Below are 12,532 nucleotides of genomic sequence, written 5' to 3' on the forward strand. Positions count from 1 at the left end.
CTGCGTTAACCTTGAAAAGATTTATCACACTGTCAATTCTGAACTGGAGGGAGCTCCATTAGTTTCACAGAATAAACACTAACTCTGCGTGTCTTTGTAGCGGCATTACGTGGAGCTCCTGCTACTTCCCGTAATCACACAAGAGGGAATCTCTGTCTGTCAGCCCAATGTGAGTCGTTACCCAATCAGGTCCACCTTCTTGCACAGCTATGTATGGCAACACCACTCAGGAAAAACGACATTACTCGCCCGACTCAGTTTAGAATCATGCGAAAATGCAAAATAAGAACTTTTGACTGGTTTCTATGTCTGAAGGCAAAGACTGGAGTTAAAATAAGGTAGATCCATCTTTAAAAAGTCACACATCTTACTCACTATAATTCTAAAAACAAAATACATGTAATTATTGAAATTAAACATCATTTAATTAAGCAATAGCTTTTTTTCATAATGAATGCTCAAGCTACAAGGTTGCATTAGCACTTCCCTGGGCACTGAAGCTCATGTGCCCCAAAAAACTTTTATTCTATTCTGATTGGATAACACTGCTGTTGGGTTTAACTCATATATTTTTGTTTTGGGCATACTAGGTTTCCACCAGTGACCATAATTATTAACATCAAGAGAATGGGTCAAACCTATTTTGTAATAAATTTTAAAAAAAATAAGCGCACATAAATCACACCATAATCATTGGGGGCCCCTCTCTGCTCAAGGGCCCCTGGGCCTACAGTAGATTGCCTGTATGGTACAGATTGGGCCATGTCAACATTAGAACATTAGTATGTTTACTTTTCTAACTTTTAGTGCCAAAGAAATTCCATCTTGAACATGAACCCAACAGTTTGACCTAAATGAACAATATAAAAACAGCTATAGGATCTAAGTACAAAGTCACGTCGGTGTATGTGCTATGTTAAATATCACATATGTGTGGAAAATGGCGCATGCACAACTCGTATCCATCTGTTGAAACTATATTGACAGTAATTTGTCCAAGTGGTGTTGCCATACATAGCTTTCCAAGATGGTGTACCTGGTTTTTTTTAAAACAACAATTGTTGTCAATGTCATGACAGTAGTGAGTAATAAAGATAATGCAGTAACAAATAAAAATAAAGACAATATATGAACACACACAAGAGGTTTAGTTATTTGGGTAAAATTCTGAAGCGTCCGTAGGCAAGTCCAGCTAGTAGAGGAGAAAGAAAAAAAATTATTAAATCTGTTACTTGTGCGTTATTAAGTTAATTATGTTGGAGGAACAGAAAATAACAATAATAATAAATAAAATGCAATGCATTGTGGGGTTGTAAGCAGCAAAAAGAGATGTATATGGATGTTTGAGGACACTTTACAGAGCATTTACACACTCAGTATTCACACACTGAGACTTCTGGACACTTTCTTGCATATAATAAATATAAAGTGATCACACACAGTATTTGAGTTCTTCTTTCAATATGACAAAGAAGCGCTCCTATGAACAGATTCATTTTTATACAAACAAAAATGTAAAGTGGTCCACAGCTGTTTCATAGGTAGAGTAAGGGTAAAAATACAACTCATCTGAACTGAAATCATTATGCTTTCATTTACGTGAATATCTGGTTTAAATGGCTGAACTGAGATGAACTAAAATACAATATATAACTAAGACAACTTAATATGACATTATTTCACAATATAATCATCATCATTATAATCATTATCATCATCATGTACATTTTACTGAGATTTTTATTGGCATATTTCAGCAGCTTCTGCATTTCAGTAGTAGTCCAGTCAGATACTCAGTCCAGTATCAACCTGTGTTACAACCAATGCTGGGGGTACTTGGATTACTTTTTATGATGTAACGAGTAACCTAACGCATTAGCTCCACAATTTAAGTACTCAGTTGTTTAGTTACGTTTTCAAAAAGGTAATCTGTTATTATTTTCAACCAACTATTCTTGTAACTACCTTTTTACCACAAGAAAAGTAAATCCACCACAAATTCACACCGTTACTACTGAGGCAGGCACCTGGCCACGTGTACGGCAGCTCAGAAGGGACAGCATTCACTTTGTGGAAATATTCACATTATTTTGAATTTAGGAATTAAGGGCAAGAACATTACAGTAAAATGCAAGTTGTGCCCGGTTAACAAGAGTCTGTCAACTGCGAGTAACTCTACTTCAAACTTGAAGAAGCATATCTTTAGAAAGATATGTGGAATGTGTTTATATAGCATATCACTTTAATTTGCTATTGACTTATTATATACACTTTTACAGTTTTTTATGTATGTTTTATGGCTGTACAATAAAGAATCTTGCTATTAGTGTAAAGATTTACAGATGATGGGTCAGACTTGGCTGTGTGATGATGGTACAGTCATTCTATTTAAAGGAGGTCTGGACTAAAACAACACTAAAGTACTCTAACCAGTTACTGTTCTCACAAGGTAATGCTGGAATGTAACTAGTTACTTTTTAATGGCAGTAACTTTGTAACATAATTAGTAACTTTTAAAAATAAAAAACCTTCCCCAACACTGCTTACTTTAATATCTCTGTGACAGTCATATGATCACCTCTCATATTAATCATGGAGCGCTTTGCTTCAGGAAAACGTTTTTCATTGAACTTCATGTCAAAGTGTTCCGTCTTTATTTCTGTCTCTGATGATCTGATGATCATTGGCAGCTTGATCCATATGTTCTAATTGTTTCAGCTCCTCTAATATGACACTGACACTGCTCTGACTGTCACTGCTGATACTGTTTCTAATTACTGAAGCTTTGCAAACTCAAATTCTTCTTTTTACTCTTTAGTAACATTTTCATGAATGAAATTGGCCGACAGATGCAGAACATGTAGCCTTATATGTCAGTTTTAGGGGAGTTGATGATGCTAATGATCAAATCTCATAAACTCCTCATGAACAGGTGACATTTATCAGACTGAAGTTAACTTTGTGCAGTTAAGAGAGTTCATTGAATCTGATTTGGAACACTTGTACTAGCAAACCTCACAGAAAGTAACATGTTAGGTTTGAGCCTCAGGTCTTACACTGAAACATGAGACTTGTGGTGTGCAGGACGGATACAACAGAGAGAATGTTCTCCACTGTTGGAGACATAATACACAGCAGAGACGTGTTTGTTTGTTTGCTTTTACTCCAGAACATGTAGACCAACCTCTGTTTCTATAAAAGACTCATTGATGGTAGTGTCGTGCTAGTTTTGGATTCCTGTCCATGACATGTGTACTACTTTCTGCTAACAATCCCACAATGCAATGCTCCACATTTTAAAGATGAACAAACTACTGTCATGTGACTCTACAGCTGATGGTGACGACACAAAATGATGACAATTAGTTAGTGTCTGAAATCTTGATTTGCTGCTCACTACTGAGTGAACTATGTAGTGTTTATTATACAGGGAGTAGTGAATGAGTTTATAAGTGAGTGATTTTTGACACAGCCATTGTGTGTGTTTTTTACGCCATTATTTACAGGCTAATCCTTAAGGTAAGTCATGAAAGAAGTGGTGCATGGCTTAGAACCTTGATATTGTACTTTATGCTCAGTGATCCACAGATTACATTCATCTCAGTAAATGTATTACTAATTATTGCCCTTTTCTGTTGAAGCGTTTCAGACACTCTTCCTACATCCCAATCCCTTTGATTATGGTAGTTATGGTTACCAGGGTTTCATCAGATTCCTGTGTGGGGCTATTATTTTTCTGCAGCAAACATTAAGTACATATGAAGCACCATAACAGTGACTTCAAACTTAAAATGTGCAGAATTAAGGGCATTACAATAAATAAATATAAATAAATAAAGTCATCAGTCACTTTCACGTCTTGTCTGGCTGGATGCAGATTGTGTTGTGCTGTATGGTTTATAGGAAGGATTTTGATTGGCTGTCAGTCTTTTTATTGTTCACTGAATCGCTCTCAAAGTGATCCAATAATATCATTCTCCACTGTCGGTTATTATAGTTGTGGTGTGGACTCCACCATCCACTGCAGCTAGAACCATTTTTAACCAATTTATAGTTATCATTATAGTAATTTACTTATATAAAGATCACTTATTCTTATATTTGCTTACACAGTACATTACGTAATTATTTTTGGCTAGATAATCAATTTTCTTATTTGGAGGCCACCAAAAATTCTCCTACAGTAGTCAGTAAATTTCACTGCCAACAAAATACTGTCTGAATTTGAGCAGTGACTGAACATAAGGATCTAACACTATCAGCCCCATAACCCCACTGTGTATGCGTGTGTGTGTGTGTGTGTGCGCGTGTGTCCAGATGTCATGTTTCAGGTGGTCTCAACATGACAGAACTTCTCCATTACAGCACCAGCTGCCTCCACAGAGAGGCAGTCTGTCCTCCTGTCTGTCTGACATGGGCGGGGATAACCCCTCATCATGACAACCCATCACCATGGTAACTGACCTGTGGGGGTCTCCGGCAGGATGGGGGTCCAGCTCAGTTTGGTTCGGGTGAGCAAGACGTCGTGACTCTTCTTCCCCAGTTTGAAGATCCCACGGAGCACGACAGACTCACTGACACACTCACTGACACACACACACACACACACACACACACACACACACACACACACACACACACACAGAGTTAAATATCAGCCAATCAAAGGTCCAAAACTGACATATTTATCAATGAAGTGACTGATGAATCAGTCAGTAAGTTGTGCTGATGATCTTTGATGTATCACAAATGTCAAACTGTTTAGAATGCATCACTAAAGCTAAACAGCGCATGAGAACATTCATGCCGCTCACTGATCAGATGTGCTATATGTCCAGCTGGGTATCGTTTTAAAATTTGTGATACCAGTACCATTCCAAGTACCTTTAAAGTAATACTGATACCAACTGAGCACTTCATTCAATAACCATCATGTGAATAGAAGCATTAAATTACATGAAGTGTCATCACTCCTCCACATCTAAGTGATTAGATTTGAACACAAATGCATTTTGAAAGTCATCAAATTATTTATTCTTTATTCATCAAAGAACACTTGCGTTGATTGGCTGTGAGCAAGTCCATACATAGTCATATTTTCTAGCTCTGGGTAGCTCTGGGATTGATTGCAGGTATCGTTTGATGGGAGACGTTTCCATACTACTTAGTATTGATTTATTTTGGTCGATATCTTAAAGATATCAAGTACCGAGCCCTAGTTAGGAGCGGGAGCAAGAGTGTCTCATATGTTTCAAAACATGTCTGTAGGGGAGCTCTGATATATTGAATACAAATATAATTATTTCTTCTCTTTATCAATGTAACATGCAATATGTGTGACATGTATTTGATAGTTTTTACTTATAATATTTATTTTTTGACCTTTTTATTGCACTACGGGAAGAGAGAATCCCGAACCAATTTCGTTGTGACACCTGTTGTACAATGACAATAAAGAATATTCTATTCTATTCTATCTCAGGTGAGGCAGTGCATCTGTACTGTTCTACAGCAGGAGAAACACTGCTGTTTATCAGACATTAAAAATAGCCTACAGCTGAGGTTCAAAGGTCATTCTAGCCCAAAATAGACATTAACTCACTACATTTATCTGACAGTAACATTTTATATATTATCATGAAATAGATGAGGCTGTTATCAAGTAAAACACTTCTGTCTCCAAAATGTGAAGTTTTAAAGAGCTCTGACAGCCAGCCTGTCACGTGACCCACTGACAGGACCAATGATTGGCCTTTTATCACTAACTTTACACTTGTTGTGATTTCTACAACTTAACTGTGTTTGCTGTATGAACCAATCAGAGAGCTTCTTCTTCTTCTGTGTGTAACCTCACCTCTGCTCCTCTTCCTCCTCCTCCTCCTCTTCCTCCTCTTTCTTCTTCTTCTTCCCGCTCCGTTTTTCTTTCTTCTTTTTCTTGGTGCTCTCTCTCTTCTCTCCCTGCAGCTCTTCTTCGGGCTCCGACATGTTTACGGACTCAACCGACGAACAAACAAACAAACAAACAAGCTAACAAAGAAAAGCGTCGGTTTTGAGTTTGACCTCTCTGTGGTAAACAAAGCAGCAGATAAACATGTAATAAGCTGATCACCGGCAGGTTACGGTGTGTTTCCGGGGTGTCGTCGCTATGGAGACAGCTTTACACGACTCACAGCTCGGGCACGCGGGAGGTCTACGGGTGCGCGCTCCTACTTGTAGCGTCCATTCAAGCGGGAGCGCGCACAGTGAGTGGACTCTTTACACAGCAGGTTGCCATTTGAACCAGTATGTGACTGCTGCTGCTGTCTATCTGAGCTAATACATTCATAGTCAGTGGTGGAACACACTTAGACTATTAACAGTAGACCAACTCATATCTACCAGCTTAATACCCACATTATTCAATAAGCCATAATAAATTCACAATTTGTATTTAAAGAGAATAAGTCATGCACGCCTGGGTCTAGCTCCAAGCTACATAGTAGATATGTTGACTCCATAAGAGCCGGCCTGCAGCCTTACATCCTCGGGTGGGGCCCTTCTGACTGTCCCAAAGTCGAGGTGTAAATCTAGAGGGGACCGTGCTTTCGCCATCAGGGCCCCTCAGCTTTGGAACAACCTGCCTGAGGAAATAAGGCTCACAGATTCAGTAACTTCTTTCAAATCTCTTCTCAAAACTCATTTCTACAGACTTGCTTTTATGTGATGTCGTTTGTTTGTTTGTTTATTGTTACTGTCTTTTATTTCATTTTACTTTTTACTTTGTCTTGTTTATTTGAATTATATATTTTCATATTATATTCTCATCATCTCCTTACTGTATTCCATTGTCCTCTACCTTCATCTTGTTAATGTCAGTCTTGTTTCTGCTCTCTGTGTTGTGTGTCTTGCTTTGTATTGTAATGCTTTTTCTTTGTCTGTCAAAGCACTTTGTAAACTCTGTTTTTAAAAGGTGCTATATAAACAAAGTTATTATAATTATTATTATTATGTGCAGTCAGGTTACCCCACAAAGTAAAAATACTCCATTACAAGTTACCTTAAGTAAAAGTACAGACGTATTAGCAGTTACATTTAATTAAGTATTAAAAGTAAAAGTTCTAGGCCCCTTTGACCAAAATAGTCAATGAATGAACTAAAATACATTGTTAATATTGATGGATCAATGTGTAGCCTATATGTAGCATTTTACTGTTGGAGCTGTTTGAGGATGAGCTAGTTTAAACCACTTAACTACAGTGTAGTGTATCGGCTCCCAGACTAAAGATTGGACCCCTCCAAAGGTACACATGATAAATCTGAGGGTTGATGAGACAGGTCGTCCTCAATTTAAAAAATATGGTACTTAGCAGGTGATTGGATGAACCATCTGTCTATCATAGTAAAACCTTGCGAGGCAGCTGGCTTAGTGAGAATCCTCATAAGAAGCTGATTGGTCTGAACCATCACAGGTTTGGGTAGTTTTCTTAGCACTAGTAACACTGTGGAGTAATGTGTTTACGATCTGGTCGCTGTTTGATTTTGTCATGCGCATGCCAGGGTTATTATAGTTAACTAAAACTAAAACTAGCAGTGGAAAAATCATTTAGTTAACTGAAATATAAAAAAAGAGAGAAACAAAAACTAAATGAAAGCTACATTGAAAAATGCAAAACTAACAAAAACGAAACTGAACAGCAGATAAAATCGGCTTAGTTTTAGTTTTCTTTTCATTTTCTCCATTTTGACTGTATTGTATTAGTGTGACTTGTTGAGATAACGGGCTAGTACCAGTAGGGTTAGTACCAGTAGGGCTAGTACCAGTAGGGTTAGTACCAGTAGGGCTAGTACCAGTAGGGCTAGTACCAGTAGGGCTAGTACCAGTAGGGTTAGTACCAGTAGGGCTAGTACCAGTAGGGTTAGTACCAGTAGGGTTAGTACCAGTAGGGCTAGTACCAGTAGGGCTAGTACCAGTAGGGTTAGTACCAGTAGGGTTAGTACCAGTAGGGCTAGTACCAGTAGGGTTAGTACCAGTAGGGCTAGTACCAGTAGGGCTAGTACCAGTAGGGTTAGTACCAGTAGGGTTAGTACCAGTAGGGCTAGTACCAGTAGGGTTAGTACCAGTAGGGCTAGTACCAATAGAGAGAACACAAACACAGTGTCAGCATTATTTCATCCTTTACAGCTTCTACTAATCAAGGCTTTCCTCCTGATACCTGAAAAAACTAAGACTAAACTAAATAAAAACTAAACTAAAACTACTTCATCACAAAAAAAGCAAACTGAAAAACTAAATAAAAATAAATACAAATGAAAATTTCAAAACTATAATAACCCCTGGCGTGTGCATGAGGGTGAAACACGATACACACTCTTGACAATGGTTTCACACAATTCTACTGATCAACAGTTGATAGCGTTAACATTACCAACAAACAGTAATGTGTCCTCTAAGCCAGGGATGAGAAGCTAACTACCTATATTAACAAGGTAAGATGTAAAATGCTCAAATTCAGCTGTGAAAATGTTGTATGGAGAAGAAAATATATTTAATATGATTCCTAGAACTGAAGAATACACAAATACATTTCAGGGTCTTTAATTTGATTTGATTTATGCATTACAAGTATGAGTTGGTTGGTTCCATTGATGAGAACTACTACAGAGTGTACTACAGTCCCTGTACACTACAAGTAGACACTGATAATTACAGCCCTGTTGTCACATTGAGGTTGCTATGTTTGGTACCATCGTGCCTGTACAGAGACTAATGAGACACTGTTTCACCTACTGCTGCAACATCCATTTAATGACAATAATTTAACAATAATCCCATATGCGTGAGAACTGCCTCCATCATCCAATCATAGGACTATAGAAATGAGTTTGACTGATGAGCACCTTGAACTAAGCCCAAGCATAAATGCCACCAATCTGGGTTACTAAAAAAAAAAACGTTGGAAACACTAGAAAAATACAAAGTGAAATGTGTAAAAAGTGTCAATCTTACAATACTTTATAGCAATATCCATATTATCCGAAACTCTCCAGAGTAGAAAATTAGTGAATTAAGAGCAAAAGTGATACATATATGGGTCAATGACGTGCCTATGACATGTTCAGTCTAACTGCATTTTTTTCAGTTAGAAAAAGGTTTAAATTGATTTTAAAAAATACCATATATATGTAGTACCTTTCCTTTATATGAAATCACTTTAACTTTTAAAAGTTATTAGTAATTTTTCTGTTATTTAAAGTGACAAAACATCATGTGGTGCGACCAATAAAACCAATAACTGTATTAAATTCAGAGTAAAATATCACTTTTAATATTAATCACTGATACAGTATGGCTAACTGAATTGTATTTTTACATTTTTTCAATCATTTTTAAGCAATTTACAGGAAAAATAAGTCTTACATACATTTAAGAAGGCAACTGTGACATTATAGAACATAAATATGAGATTATTATTTACAAAAACTTAAAGGACATGCAAATAATTTGTTTCGAAACACTTAAATTCATTTATTTTAAGATAGATCACGGTCGCACCACATGACTTTTTTAAGGTCAGTTCTAATTCATCGAGATGGAAAAACACATAAAACACCTAATTTACTATTTTAATATGTATTTATGTGTACTCAACCTTTCTTAATGTTTGAATTACTGCAATAGATATTCCCATATTTATTATTTTTAAATAAATCCTTATACGTCATTGACCCATATATCATAAATCTTACAATGTGGTAATAAACCCAGTCCATCAAAAGATCAAAAGGACATTATCTTACATAAAACATGACATTTTCTCCAAATGGCACCACATTGTTACAAGTTAAGGATGTGCAACGGCAAAGCATAAATAAGAGCACAAATACCAATTCATCATCAATATACAGTAACATCCACATCATTTAAACAGTAGAAGAAGTAGTATAGAGGCTAGAGAGAAGAGGGCCATCACACACGTACATATATGTTTTTCATTCCACAAAGCACACTGCAAAGAATAGGAAAATCTGTAAATACATTATATTAATAAAGGCATGGCACAACAAGGAAGTTTAATTTGTCTTGTTTTTAATATATCCAGTTTAAGAATACACCACCTGGCATGGTTATATATATGAAATCAGAGAAAAGGTTATTACATGAAGTAGATGAAGTTCATCATTCAGTCCACTGGCAGACAGAGAATATCCAGAATGCCTCTGTTGTAACCAACCGTTCCTGGCAGCAGAGACACAGTACAGTATTACTGTGCAGATGAATAAACTGATGACCAAATTATAATAAACTTATGACCAAATACCTACAAAACCAATGGGATTCTCAGCAGCCTTAGCTATGTTTAGTGATAGCATTGACTCATAGTTCAGCCTCACACAGCTGTTTTATGATGTATTGAACAGAATGAGTGGAGGTCTCTTCATGGACAGGTGGGAGTTAAACTCATGATAAGGTTTAGTTAGTATAGCACTGACTGTTGAAGGTGTCCTCATACACCTTTTCCTGGCTGTGGGATAAAGTCAGCATGTGTGTTGATGACAGATGGATGAGTTTAAGCTGCATTATTCAGTGTTATGATCAGCCAACAACCTCTATCACACAGACTTCTGCTAATACTACTAATACTACTATACTGCTCTTAACACTGATAGCCTAGCTGTACTCTGAGTGGAATGAGGTGTGTCCACATATAAAAAAAAAAGTTAATAGCTCAGCTTTCTGCATGTGTGTCCAGTAACGTGTCTTATTTGATTTAAAACATTAGAAAAACAGCATTTTAATGCTTTAATGCTGCAGTCTGACTTTCTCTCATTATTCTACCTTAAAGAGAAATTACAGTATTTTTTCAACATGGATCATATTTTCTCATCATTTGGGGTCTAAGTGACTAATAGAGATGGAAGGTTTTGGAATTTGTCCGGTACTGAGTGAGATCGTTTCACTCAGCAGCTGCAAAACAGGCTACAATGTTATCCTTGGGGGCAATTGTGCCCTTCAATGTACGTAAACACAGGAACTAGCCGCATGTGACAAAAACACGATTTTCATTTTCATTTTTACAAACAAAGCTAATGTATGACCATTCATAAATCAAAAAGATGCCTTTATCTCAAGCTGACTCCATTACTGTAATATGCCTTTTACTGAGAGGCTTCAGCTCAGTCAAAACTCTGCAGCTCAGTTATTAACCAGAACCAAGAGGAGAGAACACCTTAGTCCAGTTTTAGCTTCCTGTAAGTTTCAGAATTGACGTTAAGGTCCTCCTCCCTACATACAAAGCTATTAATGAGCTTATACCAAGCTACATGTCTAACTCCCTTGTTAACTATTTGCCTTCAAGAACACTGTGGTCATCTGCTGCTGCTTTATTGGATCTTCAGGGATGCAGCCTTTGTCAGTTATGCCCCAAACTATGAAACAAACTACCCATAGATAACAGGGAAGCAGCTTGTTTCATATTTTTTTTTTAAAGAAAGCTAAAAACTTACATCTTCACTTTAGCTTTTTATTATTTATTTTATTATTATTTTATTGTTTTAACAGTCATCTTCACTCTGATGCAATACTGAACTTCTTTTAAAATGTTGTATTTTACTTGATTATATATATATGTAATATATATGCTTTAAAATGATTGCTATTTTTATTTTCCATCTTATATCACATTAATGTTTCTTCTTTTTTGTTCTTTTTTAATGTTGCTTTACGCTACTTTTATGTTCCTTTTAATGTGAAGCACTTGGTGTTGTTATTTCTTTACTTGTAAAGCACTCTGAGCTGCATTTCTTGTATGAAAGCTGCTATACAAATAAAGTTATCATTCTTATGTAGCAGCATTATGCTAACTTTGGCTAACTCTTTCATTTGTTTTATCTCCTCTCTGTGCACAAATTAATACATTTTGTCAGTAAAAGTTTCAACGGGATAATTCATCATCACACTTCATTTTTTTAGTTTCCTTACAGTCTGAAGTGAAAGTGAAAGCCTCAATACACGTCAATACATACAAACCACCCCAGATGTAGTTCCCTACTCTATCAGTGGGCACAATTGTTCCCAAAGATAACATTACAGCCCGTTTCATGGCTGCTGGCTAAAGTGACCTCACTCATTGCTGGAGCAATTTCGACACTTTTTGTCCCAATTAGACACAAAATGATGAGAAACTAGGTCCAGGTTGAAAAATACCAGAATTTCTCTTTAACAGACTAAATGGTGGGATATGGTCACCATATTGTTCCTGGTGACTGAAACACACGTACACACACATGCAAACACACACACAAACACGCATGCACGCACACACACACACGCACGCACAGCAGGACAGCAGTGTGCATGGAGGGGGGCTCTCATGCATAAACGAGATCATTTTCATAAATTAAAATCTCGCCTGCAGAATGAACATCTGTGCCCTTCACACACACACACACACACACACACACACACACACACACACACATACAGTAATCTGGGGTTTGTCCTTCAGCCGGTGTGATAATGCTGTTAACATGTTAATAGGGTTTTCTCTGTAAG

General features: G+C 36.9%; 1 protein-coding gene across 1 annotated transcript in view; it reads right to left on the reverse strand.

Moving 5' to 3' along the window:
- The window catches only part of cerkl (ceramide kinase-like), a 37,447-nt gene extending 31,462 nt beyond the window's left edge, over window positions 1–5,985 (reverse strand). The window contains exons 1-3 of the mRNA XM_062432013.1: window positions 5,855–5,985; window positions 4,465–4,586; window positions 4,369–4,371 (exon numbers count right to left, since the gene is read on the reverse strand). Coding sequence (XP_062287997.1) covers window positions 4,369–4,371; window positions 4,465–4,586; window positions 5,855–5,985 — 256 coding nt within the window. The remainder of the gene's footprint in view (window positions 1–4,368; window positions 4,372–4,464; window positions 4,587–5,854) is intronic.
- Window positions 5,986–12,532: the final 6,547 nt, after the last annotated feature.

This window comes from Scomber scombrus, chromosome 13 (genome assembly GCF_963691925.1).
Source record: "Scomber scombrus chromosome 13, fScoSco1.1, whole genome shotgun sequence".
Taxonomy (NCBI): Eukaryota; Metazoa; Chordata; class Actinopteri; order Scombriformes; family Scombridae; genus Scomber; species Scomber scombrus.